The sequence below is a fragment of the Mastigoproctus giganteus genome, chromosome 6 (genome assembly GCF_048544385.1).
Source record: "Mastigoproctus giganteus isolate SK-2022 chromosome 6, ASM4854438v1, whole genome shotgun sequence".
NCBI lineage: Eukaryota > Metazoa > Arthropoda > Arachnida > Uropygi > Thelyphonidae > Mastigoproctus > Mastigoproctus giganteus.
Window position 1 is genome coordinate 227,901,079 of NC_143580.1, and position 25,516 is coordinate 227,926,594.

Sequence of the window (25,516 nt, forward strand, 5' to 3'; positions counted from 1 at the left end):
TTCAAAATCATTATCAATAGGACAAACAGTTTTTGAATAATCTGCTTTACTACTCATTTTGCTGAAGACAACAAATGTATCTACGCACGACTAAAGTTACACTTGTACTGACATGCCATCTCTCAGACAACGCTTGCTTTTCAATTTCAGATAACTTCGGTAATATTCGGATTATTTCGTTAATGCATAGGAAATATGTTTGTTGTCTTCCCATTTGAGAGTACACTGAGAGGGAATTTTGAGTTTTATCAATTAAAAGAGATCACAGTTTTAAAAATAGCAGTAGTCTATCAGATGACACGTCATTACTTATGGATTAAAAAACGCTTCCCTCTGTCAACATGCTGAGAAAAATTCTGCTCCATGAGTTTTGCACAATCTTTACTTGGAAAGATCATGCAAGGCTCATGATTGGCGCATGGCTTAAGCTATAAATTCCCTCATCATGCCAGAAGAAAATTCCAAACACTTTCACAATGGGTCCTAACTTGTTACTTTTTCTCGTCATTAACCTCATTATGTGAAGGAAGTCTTCAGATTGCTTAATGTTTTATATCATTAGTGTCTACATTTATAACAGTTTCCCATTTTGTATCGTTAAGATTATAATTGTTTTACAGTATCATTAACTTTTGCCCCTGGTAGACATTCCTTGATCCTGTTCCATATAATATATTTACTATTTTTTTTTTACTAACAATTGAATCTCCGAGAATTGCACTTGTGGGACCAGCACACTTATACTCCTGGTGATCCCTCCTTGCTGCACAGGATTAGGCATTGTATTGGCCCAATATTTGATGAGCATGATTTCTCTCCAGGACATTAACTTGTTATCAGGCACTCACTGTTATCCATCAAAATTGAATTTTCAAGAAATGGATTTTTGCTTTATAGTAGTAGTAGCAGCAAATGATGCAAGAAAGCAAGCTTATGTAGCATCAGCCAAAAAAAACCAAAAAAAAAAAAAAAAAAAAAAACCAGTTCACCTATCCATACCCTCCAAGAATTTGTCTAGTTCTCCCTTAAATTTATTCAGCCCATCCACTTCAACAGAAACAGATGGATGCCTGTTCCAACAATCAACCACCTGCTGGCTGAAGGCAAACTTCTGCACATCTATCCTGCAACCATCCTTCAACTTGAATTTATGCCCCCACGTGTATAGTCTCAGAAAATGGAAGAGTACTATTAACATTGTCTACTCAATTCATTTAATGCTTTAAACACTTCAATCAGATCTCTCCACAGATGCCTAATATCAAGACTCTGTGCAATTTGCAGAACTGAAGCCTTTCTAGGTAGGAGCACTCTTTTGTTCCCTTTCCCTCACCAATCTGGTTGTCCTTCTCTGCACCCATTCCAGCAGGTCTACGTAATTCCTAAAGTGAGGCCACCAGATCTGTATGTAGTACTCAAGATAACTTCGGTAATACAATATCGCACCCTGTCATAAATAAAACCACACACACACACAGAGCTTTTTATTGATCCCTTTGTATGAGGCCTAACCATGGCCTTATACAAAGGGATAATCACCTCCTTATTTGGACCTTATGCAATGGATATCATCTCGCTGAACAGAAAACCACTACCACTCATTTCTGCAAACTTTGGTCACTTCATCCTGATCCAGAGCTAAAGATAAATAACATGCCAGTTCCTCTTGCTCACACTCTCCGTTTCCTTGGCTTATACTAGACAGAAAACTGAACTTTCAAGCACATGTGGCCTATCTTTGAACCATCTGCTTGAAGAAATTAAACATCCTCCAATGTGTGTCATCCGTGTCATGGGGTGCTGATCGTCACACCCTCATCCATCTTTATAGAGCTCTCATCAGGTCTCGCTTGGACTATGGCTCTCCAGTATATGATTCTGCGAGGAAAAGTACTTTAGAACGATTAAACACCATCCAGCACAGTGCTTTAAGAGTTGCTCTAGGGGCGTTCAGAACCTCCCCGGTTCAGAGCCTTTACATCGAAGCCCATGAACTTCCCTTACATCTTTGCAGAAAAACATTACTTCTGATGTCTGCCGCAAAAATCCGCAGTCTTCGCTCTCACTCTTGTTGGAGATGTCTGTACAATACTGAATGAGAGTCATTTTACAACAGTAAATCTAATGAAAACCGACCCGCATCACTTAGATTTAAGGAACTGGCTCAATCGTGGAATATAGAAATTGGTAATATATTTCAGGACACAACACCACCAGATCCACCCTGGACAAATATCTGTGCGATATATGATGACTACTTTCAACAGTGGGGAAAGAGCACCCTATCTCCTTCCAATATCGCACAATTACATGCAACTTACTCTTTCTAATTCAAACGCATGTGAAATCTATACAGATGGATCAAAAACTGAGACCCAAGGGTGCTGCAGCAATCTTCCCATCATTCACCACTTCTGTCTCATTGCCATCAGAATGCAGTATCTTCACTGCTGAGCTCTATGCTATAAACTTAGCTCTGGATCACATTATTGAACATCTAATTCCGTCTGCTTTAATATACGCTGACTCACTCAGTGCTGTCTCTGCCATAAATAGTAATACCAGCTCCTCTCACCCTGTAATAAAACAAATCCATTCTAAATTACTTGTGTGTAATGAGTAAAACCAAACTGTGACATTCTGCTTGGATCCCTGGGCATTCTGGGATAGCAGGAAATTAAAAAGCATATCTTGCAGCCAAACAACCAAATACTTCTATTTTACAGAATTGTCAAGTTCCATATACTGATTTCAAACCCATCATCTGTAAAGCATGTTACAATAGCCGGTCAGTAATCTGGAGAGGTTATCCAGGAAACAAACGTTACCAAATAAAACCAGAATCAAAGCTATGGCTCTCCAGCTTCCGGAAAAGCAGACGAGAAGAAACAATTTTAGGAAGGCTAAGGATTGGATATGTGCACCTCACTCACCTGTATCTATTAACCAATGACAGTGCTCCCCAATGTACATCATGTCAAGTACAGCTGACCATTTGCCATTTGTTAGTGGACTGTCCCGACTTTCAAAACATATGCTTAAACACCTTTAAATTGCTAATACATAGTCATCAATAAATTTATTGCAGATTCTTGGAGATGATCTTAATAAAACTGTTTACTTTCCTAAATCGTATAGGAATATATCATAAAATATAGTTATATTAATGAAGCTGATATTTCATATTCACCATCAGAAAGACACAATATGGCCCTTGGCAACCTACGTGTCGTTAAATTCGACAACAACAACAACCTCCTTATCCCTGCTAGCAATGTTTTGGTATATCATTGACAAAACCCCATGAGCTGGCAGCATGTGTACACTGCTCAGAGAATTTCATGTCTGACTGCACAATTACCCCCAGGTCTTTTTCATTCTCTACTACCCTGAGCATAGTACCACAATTGATAGTTTACTCTGGGGTAACTGCTACCTATGTATGCAAGAATATTTGCTGATACAAATAAAGAAATTAAACATCCTCCAATGTGTGTCATCCATGTTATGGGGCACTGATCATCCCATGTAAGAATGCAAGAATATTTGCTGATGTTATCATGGCAGTGTTAGGTGGGTCCGAAAACTGCTAGCTTGGGGGGGGATAGACAGACTAAAAGATTAACTGTTGCCTCAACCATTGCTCATCTCAGTTATCCTAATTATTCACTGTGCAATTCCTTTTGCTTCAAAGGTGGTGCTTGTGCATATGTTGGCTCTGAAATTCCCTATCAACGCCAGAGAAGATCTGACTTTGATAGGAAATTTCGATCTTCTCTGGTTTAAAGTCTCTCTACTCCATTCTGTCAAATTCGTGCGTGTGTGTGTGTCAGTACCTCAAATATGTTGCAGTGTTGACTGGGGAAATCAAAAGGGACACTAAAGCCAAAGGACCTTAGAGTCACGTTTACTAAAAAAATGTATAATTTTGACTAAAACATCCAATATTGTAAGTCACTATAACAGACAGTTTAGATTCATTAAAGGGTACTGCTGGTTCAGAGATCCCTCACAAGGATCAGAGGTGCAGCAGAAGAAATGTTTACCACTTTAAACTGTTGCCTGTGTTCTTTTAGAATGGATTCTACTCCAGTCTTGACATGTTCAACCACATGAAAGTCTAATCTCATTAAATTACTCTCATGGAATTTAAAATTATAAAGTAGCAAATACTATTTCATAATTCTTCATAATTGACTGGTAGAATCTGCAGGTAAATGAACCACTAGGTGGCAGTGATCACAGTGTGCTGAAGTGGGATTTACTCAAAGAGGTAACTACCATTAGGGGTAAAGGGAAGGGTTATTGCTTTCGTAAAGGCGACTACAATGGACTGAGACAGTATTTAAATTCTATACAGTGGGACCAACTGATGATGTTACCAACAGCAAATTCAAAATGGGAAGCATTCAAAGAACTTATCTTGGAAGCTACTAGGCTTTACATACCAACTAAGAAATATTGTTCAAGGTTTAGGCCTAAGTGGATGGCAGAGAAGAAAAATGCATAGGATACATACAAATTAACACGTGACACAGAAGCCTATGATAGATACAAGTTGATCTCTTTTTTTTTTTTTTTTTATGAGAACCCCAAACACGAGAGGTATTAGAACCTATAGTACTTAGTACCGTGCTTGGGTTTAAGGTTAAGAAGACGAAAGAAGATATTTGTTGACATTGGACTTGAACTTCTGTAGATTGTAATTTTCAGGAAATACGTATGAAGGAAGGTTGTTCCAGAAAACGGCAGTTGAATGAATAAATGAGGAAGATGAAAAGTTGGTTCTGTGGGTTTGAAGTTGGACAGTAAATGGATGTTGGCTGGTGGCGGCACGTGTTCGGACTGTTTTGAACGAGAGAGCAGGAATTATAGAAGCCAATTCAGAAGAACAGTGCCCATGGAAGTATCTGTAGAAGAGGCATGCAGCAGAAACAGTGCGTCTAAGAGAAAGCGAGTGGAGAGACTCTGTTAGAGATGAATCATTAATTAACCTAACTGCCCTCTTCTGAATGGAATCAAGAAGCCGGAGAGAGGTTTTGGGGGCACCACCCCAGATATGGGAACAATATTCCATGGCAGGGCGAATTTGCGATTTATACAGAGTGAGAAGCTGTTTGGAAGAAAAGTAACGCCGAGAGCGAAAGAGAAAACCAAGTTTTTTAGATGCAGAGGAAGCAATATTTGTAATGTGCTTGTGCCAAGAGAGATTAGAAGTCAGCGTAATCCCCAAAAGAGATATATCATTTTGCCTAGAAATCGGAGTGTCACTAAAGATAAGCATAGGAGTAGAAGAATCCTTTTTGCGAGATATAAGACAAGACTGAGTTTTAGAAGGGTTGAAATCAAGTAAGTTGTCTTTGCCCCACTGGAGAATTACCTGAAGATCGGCATTTAAGGAATTGGTAGCAGATTTTCGAGAAGTTGAAGCTGATTGAGCAGGACAAGGTTTCTCAAAATGGAAAGTTGAATGCAATGTGCTATCATCGGCAAAACTATGAATAGGATTTCCAGTCAATGGAAGAAGGTCATTGATATACAAGAGGAAAAGAGTGGGGGAAAGAACTGAACCTTGGGGGACACTGGCATTAGTGGAGAAGTTAGAAGACAGAGAGCCATCTACCATCACCCTCAGTGAGCGATCAGAGAGAAAACTGGATAACCAATTACTAAAAACAGTTGGCAAACCATAAGATAGAAGCTTGTTTAGAAGACCTTTATGCCAAACACGATCAAAAGCCTTTGAGATGTCAAGAGCAACTACTTGTGTTTCACCGAACCTTTCCATTGAATTAGTCCATAAATGGGTAACATAAGCCAGAATATCTCCAGTGGATCGACACTGACGGAATCCATACTGGTGATCGTTGATCAGACGGACGGTTTCTAGGTAGTTTAAGAGTTGGCGGTTAATTGATTTCTCCATTACTTTAGAAAGAGTAGAAGTAATTGCAATGGGACGATAATTGGATGGGAGGGATTTGTCACCCTTTTTAGGAACTGGCTGGATATGAGCAAATTTCCAAGCAGAAGGAAAAACACCTTTGGAATAAGAAAGTGAAAAAAGGCGGCAAAGAATAGGAGTAAGTTCAGGAGCACAGGTTTTGAGAACAAGTGGAGAAATACCATCAGGACCTGGAGCTTTCTTAACATCAAGATTCATCAAAATCCTTCTGATATCCTTTTGACGGAAGACCACAGGAGGCATTGAATGGAGCGTGTTGGGAATGGTGGGAGGTGTTTTACCAAGATCATTAATACATGAGCTGGAAGAAAAATGGGATGCTAGCAGGTCAGCTTTATCCTTGGCTGAAGTGGCAACAGAACCATCTGGTTTGGACAGAGGTGGGAGCAAAGATGGGCAAAAGTTGCGGCCAATAGCTTTGGCAAGAGACCAGAATGCTCGGCTACCATTAGGGCAAGAAGCAAGTTTTCTACTCTTAGCCTGTTCAAACTCTAGTTTGGAGTGGTTAATAACTGCTTTGCAACTGTTGCGAGCTTTGGTGTAGGCAGAAAATGAAACTGAAGAATTAGAAACAAGCCAATTACGATATGCAACATTCTTCTCTTGGACAGCCTTAGCACATTTATTGGAAAACCAAGGTTTAGATAAAGGACGAGATTTTAAAGTGGAGTGTGGGATCAAGGATTCCATTCCTGCAAGAATAATTTCACTGACACGATCTGAGCAAACGTTGACATCAGAAGTTTTGAAACAGTAATCCGGCCAAGGAAAAGAAGAAAAGAAGTCTCGCAGGTCATCCCATTTTGCATTCTTGTAATGCCAAACAACACGTGGTTGGGAATAGCCATGAGATAAAGGTTCCATTGGAGAAGAGACAATCACCAAGTTGTGATCTGAAGTGCCTAAAGGACCTCTCACTTCGACCGAGTACTTAGAAGGGTTGTTTGTGAGAAAAAGATCAAGCGTATTGGCTGTATGATTAGGATTGTCCGGTATTCTTGTAGGTAAATGAACAATCTGTGCTAGGTCATTAGTAATTGCAAAAGCCTCAGCATCTCGACCTGCTGGGTCGGTGTGACTAGAAAACGGAAGCCAGCTGGAGTTGTGAACATTAAAATCACCAAGGAAAATTACTTCACTGTTAGGAAAGTTGGACTGGAGAAAGTCAAGTTGCAAAGAGAGGAAGTCAAAGAGCTCCAAGTGATTAGTGGAGTTGGGAGAACGGTAGAGACTACAGATGAATTTGACACAATGAGGTAGAGAGATTTTAAGCCAGAGAAGATCAAAGAGAGGAGATTCCAAATTGCCAAGTCTCTGACAGGGAATATCAGAACGGACATATGCACAAGTACCACCTTTGAAGCGAAAGGAATCATACAGCGAATAATTTGGGCATCTGAGATGAGCAGTAGATGAATCAACCGATATCTGAGATTCTGTCAGAAAAAGTATATGGGGTTTGGAAGACTGCAAGTGGAAATGGACATCGTTGAGATTAGAATTGAGACCACGTATATTTGTGAAATGAATTAGGAAGTCCTTGGGAGGTTTAGATCTTTTCGCAGATAAGCTTGCTCTATTAGTTTGACAATTCATGGTGTATTCAATAGTAAGAAAAAGTAGGTGGGACATGCTGTATGAAGTAATGAAATTTTTGGATATGGCGTACATGTGGTAAGAATATACCCAGATCCTTGACATAACGTGGCCTCGACAATGCTCCCCGCACACACACTACTCGGACTCCCTCCAGTCACTATCTGGCAGAGTAGAGGCAGCAAGATTATACACTAGCTGATCCGGAAGCTTCCTAGAGAGTTACCAATAGGTTCAGTCCGGTGTACTAACTAGCGGCCGGCCTGCGAACACCGTTTTAGAGCTGTACCCTCGAAATGTAAGGAATATTGGATCTCGCCACGACGTTCATCATAACCTCAAAAGTCATCAATCATACTGCATGATGGAAGAGATAGGGAAAGGTTGACCGGAACTTAGCTCTAGAGACTAAACATGGGTTCCACCATTTCAAGCTTCCAATAAGCAGTGGTGGTATTTCACCGGTTGATGAGAGTCATCTACCACCTAGTACTGCCTGGTAACATAGAGGGGCGGCGTTCCTCCATGTGGTGTGGGCGCCACACCTCGACCCCTGCTTACGTTGGTTCACACCTGGGTGGTCACCCACCATGTACTTGTGCATGGAGGTTATACCCAGGATTACTAACAGTCCCACCATCGTGAAGGTGCAAGCAGAGGATTTGGCTGTCACAGACCGTCCGGACTTCGCCGAAATTGGGTCCACTTGACTTGAGTGTCACCCGAATATCAGTTCCATCAGCGTTTTAGACTCCCAGATAGCAAGTACAGCTTGTCTGGCATATCTGAGAGAATGTCTGTGACAACCTCAAGGATCTGTAACCAAGTTACAAAGGAGGTTAGGCAGGTGAAGGCAGATTACGAGAAATCTTTGGCAAGGGATGCAAAGAAAAACAGCAAAGAGTTCTTTACTTTTGTAAACTCTAGAAGGAAGGGGATGAATTAGATTGGTCCACTTGATATCGATGGGTCAACTGTTGATGATCCTGCTCAGGTAGCTAACAAACTGAATGAATATTTTGCATCGACATTCACACGAGGAGTTATTCAGCGAGGGGAATGCCAGAGGTGTATTCAACTCTGGCAGTAAGCTAGAGAATCTTGTAATAACTGAGAGTAAAGTGGAGGAGAAATTGTTGAAGATAAATACAAGAAAGACACCTGGGGTGGATGGGATCTATCTAGTTATATTAAAGGAAGCAGCAAAGGAAGTAAGCAAACCCTTAGCCATAATTATGAGAGCTTCCTTGGACTCAGGGGAAGTATCCATGGACTGGAGATGTGCAAATATGACCCCAATTCACAAAGGAGGATCAAAGGGCGACACAAGTAATTATAGACCTGTTAGTTTAACTTCTGTTCCTGGAAAATTAATGGAGGCACTGGTTAAAGAAGCACTGCAGGATCATCTAGACAAGACTTCAGTTATAGCTCAGACACAGCATGGTTTTGTTAAGGGGAAGTCTTGCCTGACCAATTTGATTGGATACTATGATGCAGTCACAAAAGAACTGGATGCAGGGAATAACTTTGATATTATATACTTGGATCTTAGAAAGGCTTTTGATACTGTTGCACATGGAAGACTGCTGCACAAATTGGAGCAGTGTTGCATTGGAGGCAAATTGCTACTATGGATAAAGGGGTGGTTGAGGGAGAGAAGACAGAGAGTGGTAATCAATGGACACTGCTCATCGTGGACTAATGTTATTAGTGGAGTCCCTCAGGTTTCAGTATTGGGTCCATTATTGTTTTCTGTATTTATAAATGATATTGATGATGGTATATCAAGCTTAATGTCCAAGTTTGCAGACGATACGAAGGTTGGCAGGGTTGTCAAGGACACTACTGACACTATGCTACTGCAACAGGATCTGGAAAGGTTGAGCAGATGGGCTGAGAGGTGGCAAATGAAGTTTAACATTGACAAATGTAAAGTACTACATATGGGAAACAGCAACCCCAGAGCAACGTATCAACTCTGTGGTACTACACTGACAGTAGTAGAGAATGAAAGGGACCTGAGGATGGTTGTGCAGGCAGATATGAAGTTTTCTGAGCAGCGCAGACGGGCTGCAAGAGTAGCTCATGGTGTATTGTCGATGATATATAGGAATTTTTCTAGCAGGGATAAGGAGGTGATTATTCCCTTGTATAAGGCAATGGTCAGACCGCACCTAGAGTAGTGTATACAGGTCTGGAGGCCTCATTTCAAGAAGGATGTAGAGATGCTGGAACGAGTACAGAGAAGGGCAACAAGATTAGTGAATGGAACAAAGGGGTGCTCGTACGAAGAAAGGCTTACGTTTTGCAAATTACAGTGTCTGGAGACTAGGCACCGGCGAGGTGATCTGATAGAGGTGTATAAAGCCTTGAATGGTTTGAGCATGCTCAATGCTGATGGGATTCTTCCTCTTGCTCAGAATAATCACCTGAGAGGGCATATATTCAAATTGAGGAAAGACAGATGTAGGATAGACGTGAGGAAATTTGCCTTTAGCCAGCGGGTGGTTGGTTGCTGGAATAGACTTCCATCCCTTGTCGTGGAAGTTGATAGCCTAAATAAGTTTAAGGCTCAGCTGGACAGGTATTTCGAATGAACAGAGGGGTGAAGTGGAAGTGGTTATTTTTTATTTATTTATTTTTTTTTTTTTTTTTGGCTGATGCTGCATAAGCTTGCTTTCTTGCATCAAATGCCTCTACTAATGCTAATCTTTCTCAAACTTACAAGAATAGTGCAGTACATAATTTGAGATTAAGCTAACCCTGAATTTTTTACCTTTATAAAAAGAATCTATTTATTCGCTCACTTCTGATGCTTTACATATCAATTAGTCTAAGTTATATTAAATCCTATATTGTAGGATGCAGCAATATATACAATATATATAGTTCAGCAAGCTGTTCAATCTATTATTACACTCCTGCATATCTCAGGTCAGGTTCAGCTGCCCTTTCTTCAGCAGCTTTTTTCTTGTTCCCTTCTGTTGCCACAAGACTCACATACAGATGAATACTTTCATGCACCATCAATCTCCAACTTGACAGAAACAGCTTCATAAACAGAACCTTTCAAGGTTAAAACTGTAAACTGCTTTAACCTTGACATGACAATGGATCAAAACTGTTTCTTAGGAGCCTATCTGTTAGCTTGTATCACGTAATCTCTAAACCTTCAGTGATGTGCATTAGCTGTTAACTTTCATTTTGGTCTTCACTTCTAATTTATTTTAATAGCTTAATCAGTCATTTTTTTTTACTAATTTTTTTTTGCAATTTTAAACTGATTATGTATATTTTAATAAACCATATTATTGTATGGTTTAGCAAATCTTTTTTTTATTTTGCCTGTATCTCCCATACTGTACATTATAAAAAGCAGTGCTTCCAGAACTTACATGAAGGCATAAGGCAGAATTTTTTTCTGATCAATAAATGCACTTGTATACATTTTACATAGTGTGATATGTTATTATAAAGGCTGAAATCCTAAAATTTTATGAATACATTATATATAGCCCATAATAGAGCATATTCACTCCAACTACTTTCAAGTGAGTTATGTTTTATTTTTCTTTGTTCTTTATCTGTGTACAATTTTTTTTCAGTGCATTGTACAGTCATATTTACAATGGCTGCAGGACAGTGATTATGACCCTGCATGTCAGCTGTGTAACAAGAATTTGGCAGAAGGTGACAGTGTCAGGCTACTCTGCTATCGTAAGTATTCTGGTTTAGGTTTTTTCATCAAATTTTAATCTGAAAATTCTGGGATAGTTGTATAGGATTAAAAATTTCCTGCAATCCCCCCACTTCTTTAATGTGTGAACTGCCATGGTTACGTGCAATATACAGACATGAGTAATCAGCCTCGTGTCTTTAACTGGTTTAGTGATTACTTAAAGAACCACACCCTACCCTTGCCCATTATATTGTCTCCAAAATAACATTACAAAATAAATTTCATTTGTAGTAAATACCAGAATTCAGTTTATCTAATGTCAGTGTTTTATAATGTGAAATATGGTTGCAAACATTTACCAGTGGAGAGAATTAGTGTGCGTGTGAGAGAGAGAGAGAGAGAGAGAGAGAGAGAGAGAGAGAGAGAGAGAGAGAGATTGCAGAGAATGCTTGTTTCTGTTTATTATAATAAGTTTTCACTTTGAATCTGCATGTTATGTACAGGGCAAGCAAATATTCTCTGTACCACCCGTATTTGCACTGTGCTGAAAGTAGGAAAGTCATATATACATGCTTTTAGGTGGCATACATGACTACTAGCACATAGTCTGCCCCCCACTTGTCAGCCAGTAATGCCACGAACATAGTAATGCTTTATGTAAACAGCAAGTTGCTTGGATGTGTGCAAATTGAGGGCCAAGTGTGTCTGGTGGAATAGTTATTGGAGATGAATATACAAAAGCTGAATAGAAATTTGGGGAAATGTATCCCAAAATTCACATACTACATTGCAACACAGTGCAGCATTTAACGAGTTTAGGGAAGTGGGATCAGTTGCAGATGTGCCAAAATCTGCCTGTTTCAACAGGGTTTCTGCAATGGACAAAGGACTGGACATTCTTGATCTTATATAAGAATGAAAAAGTCAATTCAAAAAAGTGTTACAGCAAGAAGGCATCTTGTGGCTTAACAAGGAAAGTACTTAAAAAACATGTTTCATCCGTATAAGATAGCATCAGTGATGAACTGAAAGAATGTGACCATGTGATGCATGTACAGTGTTGCCAGTGATTTCAGACTTTCCTTACCGCTGATGGAACTGACATTCTGGTCATCACCTTTTTCAGTGATGAAGTGTGGTTTCTTTTATTGGGGTATTTCAACTATTCACAAAAGTGCTGTGTGATAAGTGATTGATCCACATGCCATTCAGGAGACAACTGCATGAGCAAAACGTTAGTGTATTGTGTGCAATATCATGAAGGTGAGTATTTGCTCCCAAATTCCTTGAGAACACTATCGGCTCAAACCTTTTTGAATAAAAAATTTTGTGAATAAATTAAACTTTTGTAACTTAATAGGTATTCCATGCTCTCACCTCAAAATCAACCTTTAGACTTTATATAGTGAGCACAGTGATTCTGTTACTGTTTGAAACAATTCCAGAGTCCCTGTTTTGTGATCATTTTATATATTGCAGTCATTATATTATGTAGGTTTTTTTTTTTTTTTTTTTCATTTCTGAAATTTTATGAAATCTCTCCTTTTGAGTGCAAAAGCTTGGGGAACAAGAGGAAATTGAGGGAACTAAAGATGGAGAAGGTACCATAGTCATATTGTTCCTTGCTAGAAATTGTTACACAAATTTTCAAAATGGGTTCTAGGATACACCGAATTCCAGAGTATTTCTGACATATGCTGATGAAGAATTTGTATAACCACATTGTACATCTGTATCTACAGTGGTCAGTAAATTATTTCTTAGAGTGCAGTGACCCTTCAGTTGATGTATTTAGTTGTGTCCAATGAGATATTGTCTCAAACTCTAATTAGCTACTTTCACTTTCATTAATTATATCATGTTTTTATGTTTGTCGTAGTTACAGTTAATTGAAATCTGATGCTTTAAGAGTTGAAAAGTTAAGATGTATTAAAATCCTTGGCTTTATTCCAAGTTAAAGGCAAACTAAAATTTGTATTTACTGAAGCAGAAAAGTTCAGTTATTGTCTGCTTTTTCCACTTCCAGCTTTTACTTATTGATACTTCCTGCTGCAACATTTCAGCTGCATTCACAGATTACAGTGACTAAAGTGGGAATTCCATAAAGTGTGGGCAGTCCTGTATTTGGATGGACTGCAAACCACATCTTACCCCCTGTTGTTCCCCACAATGTGTTTGGATTGACTTAATTCTGTTATTGGTGTGCAGTGTGTGTGTTATTTTTAAGTGAAGTTTATGTTTCACATGGGAGTTTGACAGTTGGATAGCACAGAAACAATTTTGTAGCACTGAAAACAGATAAAATTATTGACTTCAATAAATCACATATTCAGAAGTACAGTATAATATAGTAGATATATATAGTTAATTTTCAGGCATTAATACATTAATTTTTATTTTTAATAATACAGTCGAAGCTCTTTATAGTGACCCGCTTTTTAACATCTCATATGTTATAACATCCTATGTGTTTGGTCCCGGTGAATTTCTTATTAACCTAATGCTATTTTATGAACAATCGACAAAGAACAACCATTTTCTCATTCCCCTGGGGGGGTTGTTATATAGAGCTTCGACTGTATTTAACTATTTTTTGCACATTAATGAAAATTCAATTTTATTATAATTTATCGTTTCCCCCTTCCCCTTGAGTAGACCGCTTATGGAAATGTTTCTAGAGCAAAAGATTTGAAATCATAAAAGCATCATTGAGGCTGCTTTTCATATAGTTTCTCATATACTTATTTCATGAAAATGAATCTGCAAGCCATACCTATGCACCTGTGTGTTGGGGAGTGGATTTGAACATGAACCTTTTGGAATGTGAAAGTGATGGGGAGACTACTGATTTTATTATCATGTCTTTCAAAAGTTATTCCCTCTTCCCAAAAGCAGATGCTACTAGGCATTCTTTATTCCTTCCTTATTATGTTAACATATATGCTTAAAGTACCTATTATTTTCATCGTATCTCCACCACCTGCAATAATTTGACTTCTAGTGGTTGATTTTAAAAACATTATATATTTGGCTCTTTTAGAAAGATTTGTCGAGCAATCCAAAATTTCATTAAAATCAGACCAGTAGAAATCCACTACTGAGTTTTTGTCTGTCCATCTGCATGTAATGACTTGACTCCCAGTGGTCCGATTTTCAAGAAATTTTAGACTTGGCTCTTTCAGAAAGAATTGAGCCATCCCAAATTTGGACCAATTAACATTGGACTTATATAAATCTGGCAATTATTTCGCTGTCTGTCAGCATTAATAACTCAATTTTCATGTAATTTTATGTCTCTTTTAAAATAATTTGTTGTACTTTCACAAATTTTATTAAAATCAAACCAGTAGAAGCACAAATTATTTTATTTTTTTGTACATATCACATAAGCTCCCCATATACTGTATATTGTAGCTGAAGAAGTAGATATTATGTTTTGTTATGTGCTGATTGGAGAAATGACCTGGCTTCCTGGGAGTCTAGAACACTGATGGAACTGATATTCGGGTGACATTCAAGTCAAGTAAACCCAATTTTGGCAAAGTCTGGACGGTCTGTGGCAGCCAAATCCTCTGCTTGCACCTTCACGATGGTGGGACTGTTAGTAATCCTGGGTATAACCTCCATGCTCAAGCACATGGGTGACCATCCAGGTATGAACCAATGTAAGCAGGATTCGAGGTGTGGCGCCCATACCACATGGAGGAATGCCACCCCTCTGTGTTACCAGGCAATACTAAGTGGTAGATGACCCTCATCAACTGGTGCAATACCACCACTTTGCTTATTGGAGGCTTGAAGTGGTGGAACCCATGTTTAGTCTCCAGAGCTAAGTTCCGGTCAACCCTTCCCCATCTCTTCCATCATGCAGTATGACTGATGACTTTTGAGGTTATGATGGACATCATGGCGAGATCCAATCTTCCTTACATTTCGAGGGTACAGCTCTAAAACGGTGTTTGCAGGCTGGCCACTAGTTAGTACACTGGACAGAGCCTATTGGTAACTCTTTAGGAGGCTTCCGGATCAGCTAGTGTATAATCTTGCTACCTCCACTCTGCCAGATAGTGACTGGAGGGAGTCTGAGTAGTGTGTATGCAGGGGGCATTGTCAGGGCCACGCTATGTCAAGGATCTGGGTATATTCTTACCATGTGTATGCCATATCCAAAAATTTCATTACTTCATACAGCATGCCCGCCTCCCACTTTTTCTTACTATTGAATCCACCATGAATTGTCAAACTGATAGAGTAAGCTTATCTGCAAAAAGATCCAAACTTCCCAAACACTTCCTAGTTAATTTCACAAATATACGTGGGCTCAATTGTAATCTCAACAATGTCCATTTCCACTTGCAGTCTGCCAAACTTCATGTACTTTTTCTGACAGAATCTCAGTTATCGGTTAATTCAACTACTGCTCATCTCAGTTGCCCAAATTATTCACTGTATGATTCCGTTCGCCTCAAAGGTGGTACTTGTGCATATGTCCATTCCGATATTCCCTGTCAGAGAACTAGTAATTTGAAATCTCCTCTTTTCGATCTTCTCTGTCTCAAAATCTCTCTACCTCAGTGTCAAATTCATGTTGTCTCTACCGTTCTCCCAACTCCACTAATCACTTGGAGTTCTTTGACTTCCTCTCTTTGCAACTTGACTTTCTCCAGTCACACTTTCCTAACAGTGAGGTAATTTTCCTTGGTGATTTTAATGTTCACAACTCCAGCTGACATCCGTTTTCTAGTCACACAAACACAGCTGGTCGAGATGCTGAGGCTTTGCAATTTCTAATGACCTTACACAGATTTTTCTCACAAACAATCCTTCTAATTACACGGTCGAAGTGAGTGGTCCTTTAGGTACCTCAGATCACAACTTGGTGATTGTCTCTTCTCCAATGGAGCCTTTACTCATGGCTATTCCCAACCTCGTATTGTTTGGCATTACAAGAATGCAAAATGGGATGACCTGTGAGATTTCTTTTCTGCTTTTCCTTGGTCGAACTACTGTTTCAAAACGTCTGATGCCAACGTTGGCTCAGATCGTGTCAGTGAAATTATTCTTGTAGGAATGGAATCCTTTATTCCACACTCCACTCTAAAATCTCGTCCTTTATCTAAACCTTGGTTTTCCAATAAATGTGCTAAGGCTGTTCAAGAGAAGAATGTTGCATATCGTAATTGGCTTGTTTCCAATTCTGCAGTTTCATTATCTGCCTACACCAAAGCTCGCAACAATTGTAAAGCAGTCATTAATCAGTTCAAACTAGATTTGGAACAGGCTAAGAGTAGAAAACTTGCTTCTTGCCCTAATGGTAGACGAGCATTCTGGTCTCTTGCCAAAGCTATTGGCCGCAACTTTTGCCCATCTCTGCTCCCACCTCTGTCAAAACCAGATGGTTCTTGTTGTCACTTCAGCCAACGATAAAGCTGACCTGCTAGGATCCCATTTCTCTTCCAACTCATGTATTAATGATCTTGGTAAAACACCTCCCACCATTCCCAACACGCTCCATTCAATGCCTCCTGTGGTCTTCCGTCTAAAGGATGTCAGAAGGATTTTGACGAATCTCGATGCTAAGAAAGCTCCAGGTTCTGATGTATTTCTCCACTTGTTCTCAAGACGTGTGCTGCTGAACTTACTCCAGTTTTTTGCCACTTTTTTTCACTTTCTTATTCCAAAGGTGTTTTTCCTTCTGCTTGAAAATTTGCTCATATCCAGCCAGTTCCTAAAAAGGGTGACAAGTCCCTCCTATCCAATTATCGTTCCATTGTAATTACTTCTACTCTTTATAAAGTAATGGAGAAATCAATTAACCACCAACTCTTAAACTACTTAGAAACCTTCTTTCTGATCAATGATCGCCAGTGTGGATTCCGTCAGTGTCGATCCACTGATGATATTCTGGCTTATGTCACCCATTTATGGACCTCATTTCATGGAAATTCAATGGAAAAGTTTGGTGAAACACAAGCAGTTGCTCTTGACATCTCAAAGGCTTTTGATCGTGTTTGGCACAAAGGTCTTCTAAACAAGCTTCCATCTTATGGTTTGCCAACTGTTTTTTGTAATTGGTTATCCAGTTTTCTCTCTGATCACTCAATGAGGGTGATGGTAGATGGCTCTGTCTTCTAACTTCTCCGCTAATGCTGGTAAACCCCCCCCCCCCAAGGTTCAGTTCTTTCACCCACTCTTTTCCTCTTGTATTAATGACCTTCTTCCACTGACTGGAAATCCTATTCATAGTTTTGCCGATGATAGCACATTGCATTCCACTTTCCATTTTGAGAAACCTTGCCCTGCTTAATCAGCTTCAACTTCTTGAATATCCACTACCAATTCCCTAAATGCCAATCTCCAGGTAATTCTCCAGTGTGACAAAGACAACTTAGTTGATTTCAATCCTTCTGAAACTCAGTCTTGTCTTATATCTCGCAAAAAGGAATCCGTTGCTCCTATGCATCTTTGGTGACACTCCGATTTCTAGGCAAAATGATATATCTTTTTTGGGGATTACCCTGACTTCTAATCTCTCTTGGCACAAGCACATTACAAATATTGCTTCCTCTGCATAAAAAACTTGGTTTTTCTATATTGCTCTCGACGTTACTTTTCTTCCAAATGCTAATCGCAAATTTGCCCTACCGTGGAATATTGTTCCCACATCTGGGGCGGTGCTCCCAAAACCTCTCTCAGGCTTCTAGATTCCATTCAGAAGAGGGCAGTTAGATTAATTATTGGCTCCTCTCTAACAGTCTCTCCACTCTCCGTCTCATAGACATACTGTTTCTGCTGCATGCCTTTTCTACAGATACTTCCATGGGCACTGTTCTTCTGAATTGGCTTCTATAATTCCTGCTCTCTCTTTCAAAATAGTCCGAACACGTCCTACCACCTTCCAACATCCATTTACTGTCCAACTTCAAACTCACAGAACCAACTATTCACCTTCCTCGTTTATTCATTCAACTGCCATTTTCTGGAGCAACCTTCCTTCACACATATTTCCTGAAAATTAGTCTACAGAAGTTCGTCTAATGTCAACAAATATTTTCTTTCGTCTTCTCAACCTCCAACCCAAGCAGGGTATTAAGTACTATAGATTCTAATACCTCTCGTTTGGGGTTTTCATAAAAAATCTTTATATCTGTCCAGGGTTTCTCACTGCCTCCTCATTTCATCGTTTTTTTTTTTTGATTTTTTTTTATGGTACACTATAATAAATTTTGTCCCGCTTCATCGCATGCTACACAAGTTACACCATGTTTACTGCGTGGTCTTTTTTTTCTTTTTTTTTTTTTTTTTTTTCTTTTTTGTCAAGCAGTGTACTGTATATTGAGGAATTCAGAGGAATAAAATTTGAGAGTTTTGAAATCCCCCTCATCTCTTACTTCACCGTGGTATAAACCCTGTTGTGGTTGATCAGATTGAGTTTCATATTTCAATCCATCAAAGCTGGAATGGGCAGTATGTGGATGCGCAGAAATGAAATGTTCTCAATCATATTTTGTGTATGAACGTTTTCTGTTTGCTAATTTTTTTTGTTATAAATCATGAATTATTGTTTGTTTTGTTTATTTTAACTAGGTTTTTTTTTTTGTTTTTTTTTTCAACACACTTAGCAGTGTGTTACAGAGAATTCACCCTATTCCCATTATTACATTATAACAAAATTCCAGTTCATCGTTATTTATTTATTATCAAAATTAAATACATAAAAACTTATGTCTAAGACTCATGCATGCATCCATAAAGTATTAGCATTAGCTGAGGTATATGATGCAAGAAAGCAAGCTAATACAGCATCAGCTAATTGTATGGTATGGTATTCTATGGTTTCAACTTAATTCTCCCCCCCTCCACACTCCTTTTGTCACATAATTTATAAATGGTTTCTCCAATGTTATTTGCTTAATTTGTCCAATATTATTTCTCTTCTGTTTAATTCATATTTTCTCGAGATTCCTGCTGACCAGCTGGAAGAGTTCTTCAAAAGACTTTAATGATATTCTATAGTAACTAAACTTATCTGGATGGACCTTTAATCTGTATAAACAACATTCACTATAAAAATAGCAGTGAAATCCCTATAATATATCCGTAATAAAACTACGAAAGTAGTATGAATGGCATCTATTTAATTGTATCTCATACTGTGACTATTCCTTCATGAGTTACTATGTATTGCACTACTTCGAATAAGTAATGCTTCGCCAATAGAGAAGACTATTGTTATTTATTCTCAGGGGATACCATCACCCAGACAGCACTGTTTCAACGCTAGTTGGCCTATCATTGGTGGGTGTGTAGGTACCCCCAGTGTTGCACTCATGCCAACCCAGTTGTGAACTATAAATCCACAATATGAGAGATGCCAGTTGGTGTATATAGTAGTAATACTGATAAACTAAACACTACAAGGTATAATATGTTATGGATTGATAATACACTATAAAAATAGCAGTGAAATCGCCATAATTCATCCGTAATAAAACTACAAAATTAGTATGAATGGCATCGATTTAATTGTATCTCATATTGTGACTATTCCTTCACAACGAGTTACCATGTATTGCACTACTTTGATTAGTATTAGTAAAGGCACATGATGTAAGAAAGCAAGCTTATATAGCATCAGCCAAAAAAAAACCAAACCTAATTTCACCCATCCACTCACTCAAAATGTTTGTCTAGTTCTGCATTGAATCTATTTAAGCTATCAACTTCTACGACAGATGGAAGTTTGTTCCAGCAATCAACCACATGCTGGCTAAAGGCAAACTTCTGCACATCTATCCTACAACTGTCTTTCCTCAATTTGAATTTATTCCCTCTCAGGCGATTATTCTGAGCAAGAGGATGAATCCCATCAGCATTGAGCACGCTCAAAACCATTTGAGGCTTTATACACCTCAATCAGATCACCTTGCAGGTGCCTAGTCTGTAATTTGAAAAACTTAAGCCTTTCTTCATAAGAGCAACCCTTTGTTACATTCACTAATCTTGTTGCCTTTCTCTGTACTCGTTCAAACAGCTCTACATCCTCCTTAAAATGAGACCTCCTACTCAAGGTGTGGCCTGACCATTGCCTTATACAAGGGGATAATCACCTCCTTATCCCTGCTAGAAAAATTCCTGTATATCATTGACAAGACACCATGGGCTACTCTTGCAGACTGTCTGCACTGCTCAGAAAACTTCATATCTGCCTGCACAATTACCCCCAGGTCCTTTTCACTCTCTACCCCTGTCAGTGTAGTAGCACTGCTTCCCATATGCAGTGCTTTACATTTGTCAGTGTTAAACTTCAGTTGCCACCTCTTAGCCCATCTACTCAACTTTTCTAGATCCTGTTGCAGCAGCATACTGTCATTAGTGTCATTAACAACCCTGCCAACCTTCGTATCGTCTGCAAACTTGGACATTAAGCCTGATATACCTTCATCAGTATCATTAATGAATACAGAAAACAACAATGGACCCAACACTGAACCCTGGGGACTCCACTAATAACATTAGTCCACAAAGAGCAGTGTCCATTGATTACCACTCTCTCTCTTCTCCCACTCAACTATCCCTTTATCCCTAGCAGCAATTCACCTCCAATGCCACACTGCTCCAATTTGTGCAGCAGTCTTCCATGTGCCACAGTATCAAAAGCCTTTCTAAGATCCAAATATATGATATCAAAATTATTCTTTGCATCCATTTCCTTTGTGACTACATCATAGTATCCAATCAAATTGGTCAGACAAAACTTTCCCTTAACAAACCCATGCTGTGTCTGAGCTATAACTGAAGACTTGTCTAGATGATCCTGTAATGCTTCTTTAACCAGTGCCTCCATTAATTTCCCTGGAACAGAAGTTAAACTAACAGGTCTGTAATTACCTGTGTCTCTCTTTGATCCTCCTTTGTAGATTGGGGTCACATTTGCACATCTCCAATCTGTGGGTACCTTCCCTGAGACCAAGGAAGCTGTCATAATTATGGCTAAGGGTTTGCTTACTTCCTTTGCTGCCTCCTTTAATATAACTGGATAAATTCCATCCACCCCAGGTGCCTTTCTTATGTTTATTTGCAACAATTTCTCCTCCACTTTACTCTCAGTTATTACAAGATTTTCTAGCTTACTGCCAGAGTTTAATACACCTCTGGCATTCCCCTTCCTGAATAACTCCTTATGTGAATGTGGATGCAAAATATTCATTTAGTTTGTTAGCTACCTGAGCAGGATCATCAACAGTTGAACCATCGATATCAAGTGGACCGATCTGATTCATCCCCTTCCTTCTAGAGTTTACATAAGTAAAGAACTCTGATGTTTTTCTTTGCATCCTTTGCCAAAGATTTCTTGCAATTTGCCTTTGCCTGCCTAACCTCCGTTGTGACTTGGTTACAGACCAACTTATATCTATCATAGGCTTCTATGTCACCTGTTAATTTATATGTATCCCATGCATTTTTCTTCTCTGCCACATGTCTAATCAGTTCATCTGACATCCATTTAGGCCTAAATCTTGAACAATATTTCTTTGAATGCTTCCCATTTTGAATTTGCTGTTGGTAACATCATCAGTTGGTTGGTACTACCGTATAGAATTTAAATACTGTCTCAGACCACCATAGTCACCTTTATGAAAGCAAAAACCCTTAAGAATCTGCAGATTCTTAATGCATGAAGAATCACTACTGATAATCAGATCAAGAGTATTACTCCCTCTAGTTGCCTCCCGAACATGCTGCTGTAGAAAACAATCGTCCAACAAATCCACAAAAGTCTTGCTAGTGTGTGAGTGACCTACCTACAAATTCCAGTCAATCTTTGTAAAATTAAAATCCCCCATTATAAGACACTCTGATTTACTGGCCCACTCTATTTCTCTGCACAATTGCTCATTATGCTCATCAGATTCATTAGGCCTATAACACATACCTACTCTAATTTTCCCTTTCCCAGTGCTTATGTCACACCAAAGAGACTCAACATGGCATTGTCCAACAACATCAATTGGATGCACTTCCTTAGATTTTGTTTCTTAACTAACAGCATAACCCCTCCTCCCTTCCTGTCCTGTCTGTCCTTTCTGTACACATTGTAATCCCCAAATTCCAATTCTGCACTGCTTATGTCTGTGTGACACCACATCTCTGATATCCCAACAATATCTGCCTTTGATATCTTGATTAGCACTTCAAGCTCATCAAATTTATTAACTATACTCCTAGCATTGGTGTAGACACAAGTAAAGCCTGTTTCTGCTGTTTTTGCTCTTAGTTACCCTAACATGGCCCATGTATTTACTTGTTCCACTATGACTCCCAGCAGTCCTGGAAATCCCCATTGCCTTGCTTTCCAGGCTGCTGCTCTAATTGTATTTCAATAGAAGCAGTGCAAGAATCACTTTCATCTCTGCCAGTGGCTACTGTTAATCTATTAGTCCATGTATCCCCCCAAGCTAGCAATTTTCTGACCCACCTAACTCTGCCTCGATAGCATCAGCAAATATTCTTGCACCCTTTCTATTTAAGTGTATCCCATCCCTGTAGAAGTATAAGTATATTTAAGTATATCCCTCTCCTGTTAACAAGCACAGACCATGCTGAAAAAAATTCTATCCCTTGAGCCTTGCACAATCTCTCCAGGGCCGAATTGATCGACAAGGGTCTCATCATATACTCCCTCCTATCATGTCTGAGCAGAATTGCAGACACTATCAAATTCAACCCTAACTCACGGCTTTTTTTCAACATTGACCTGTATTTGTTAAGTAATTCTGCCAGTCTACTCTTAATATCATTAGTGCCAACGTGTATAACAATATCACCCTTTGTGCCGTTAAAAGATGATATCTGCTCTACGTCAAAACATTAATAAATGCAGAAAACAGCAATGGACCCAACACTGAACTCTGGGAGACTCCACTAATAACATTAGTCCACGAGGAGCAGTGTCCATTGATTACCACTCTCTGTCTTCTCCCACTCAACCATCCCTTTATCCATAGCAACATATTATGCCTTGTAATAAGTAATGCTTCACCAACAGAGAAGACTATTGTTACTTATTCTCGGGATATCACCACCGAGACGGCACCATTTGAAGGCCAGTTGGTCTGTCATCCCCTGAGAATAAATAACAATAGTCTTCTCTATTGGTGAAGCATTACTTATTCGAAGTAGTGCAATACATGGTAACCCGTGTAGGAATAGTCACAATATGAGATACAATTAAATCGATGCCATTCATACTTCTTTCGTAGTTTTATTACGGATTAATTATGGTGATTTCACTACTATTATAGTGTATTATCAATCCGTAACATTTTACGCCTTATAGCATTTAGTTTATCAGTATTACTACTATATACACCAGCTGGCATCTCTCATATTGGTTGGTATGATTGCAATACTGGGGTACCTACCCACCCATCGCTGATGGCCAACTAGCCTTGAAACAGTGCCATCTCGGTGGTGGTATCCCCCGAGAATAAGTAACAATAGTCTTCTCTATTGGTGAAACATTATTTATTCAAAAGAAAGTCACAATACGAGATACAGTTAAATCGATGCCATTCATACTACTTTCGTAGTTTTATTACGGATAAATTATGGTGATTTCACAGCTATTTTTATAGTTTATTACCAATCCACAACGTATTATGCCTTGTAGCATTTAGTTTATCAGTATAAATAAAATGAAACCAGCTCTTACTCAGTCTATTAAAATTTAATAGATGGATCGAGTAGTTTGGAATCTTTTCCTTTTTTTTCTTTATCAAGGAAACAAGGGCTACAATTTCTATTTCAATAAGTATTGCAATGTTATTGTTTTGATAACAGCCAAAACTGAAATCACAGACACCCTTCAAGGGTTCACACCTCAAGGTAAAACTTTCTAACAAGAAGTTCTTGAATGGCTACTAAAAAGGATTTTGTGTGTTCAACCTGAAGTGGTCAAAAATTGGTGTTGCAAAACAGCAATGTACCCTGCCACTGTGCAATGTTTGTTATGGAGTTTTTGATCTCCAAAAATATTCTAGTGCTCCTACAACCACCATATTCCCAAATCTGTTGCCAAATCCTTTTTTGATTTTTCCAAAGGATCAAGATTTGCCTGAAAGGACATCAATTTGGGATGAGCAATAACATTTAGAGGGCTGTAACTGGTGCACTGAAGGACCTCACAAAAGAAGATTTCCAGTACTGCAGCCAGAGATGGAAGGAGTGGCAGAGGTGATGTGTAGCTTCCCAAGTGAAGCTACTTTGAATGAGAGAATCTTTGGTAGTAGAAAATTTTACTATAAAATTTTTATAAAATCAGTCTCATTAATTTTGTGACAAACCTAATTAAACACAATATGCTTTATCACAGTGCACTCTGTTGTCTCAACCTTTAATAATGAGAATAATCCAGATTTTTTTTTTTCAGCATATATTCATTTATAGGATGATGTCCATCATATGAATGTGGAAGAAAATCAAAAATTCATCCATTTATCTCTGTGATTCCTCCCTCACACGGATTTTTGATTAGGTTTATAGTCACATCATTGCAGGTTGTCTCTGTGACAGTATAGCATTTACCACTTTAATCAGGCCTGCAATTAGCTGACCTTGGGTGGAGGGAGTAGCAGTCCCTCTCTCCCCATGAGTTCCAGGTTTTATTATTATTATTATTGTTGTTGTTGCTCTTATATTATTTCTCCCTGATAGGGGGATTCCACTCCGTGACGGGCACTGCTACCAAGTACACAGGGTGGTTGTAATGTCTGGTGTTACTGTTGGTCGCGGAAATCTCTGACTATCCTACAGGTGGTCAGGATTGCGACTTTCTGGAGTTCCTTGTAGGTGTTCTCTGGGAGACCTATTGCTGCTAGGCTGCTATGCAGAGTCTTTGGTACCATACCGGTGGTTGACACGATGATTGGGATGGTTGATACTTCTTGCATATACCACATCTCCTTGATCTTATGTCTCAGGTTCGTGTACTTCCTAATTTTTTCCTCGTGGGTTTTCTGGACATTGCTAGTGTTTGGCACTGCTATGTCAATCAGGTAGGTAGCCTTTTCCATCTTGTCCACAAGGGTTATGTCCAGTCTGTTGTGCAGAATGGTCTTATCCATTATTATGGCGATCCCAGTACAGCTTGTGGGTTCAGGTCTCTAGTACTATCTGGGGTTCGTACTTGTAGTATGGTACACTTTCTTTGGTCAACTGGTATTTCCTCGTTAGCTTCTGATGTATTATCCTGGTTACCTGGTCATGTCTAT

General features: G+C 39.0%; 1 protein-coding gene across 1 annotated transcript in view; it reads left to right on the forward strand.

The window, feature by feature from the left end:
• The window catches only part of LOC150085059 (zinc finger protein-like 1 homolog), a 61,062-nt gene that overhangs the window by 20,771 nt on the left and 14,775 nt on the right, over positions 1 to 25,516 (forward strand). The window contains exon 2 of the mRNA XM_090375742.1: positions 11,170 to 11,281. Coding sequence (XP_090231868.1) covers positions 11,170 to 11,281 — 112 coding nt within the window. The remainder of the gene's footprint in view (positions 1 to 11,169; positions 11,282 to 25,516) is intronic.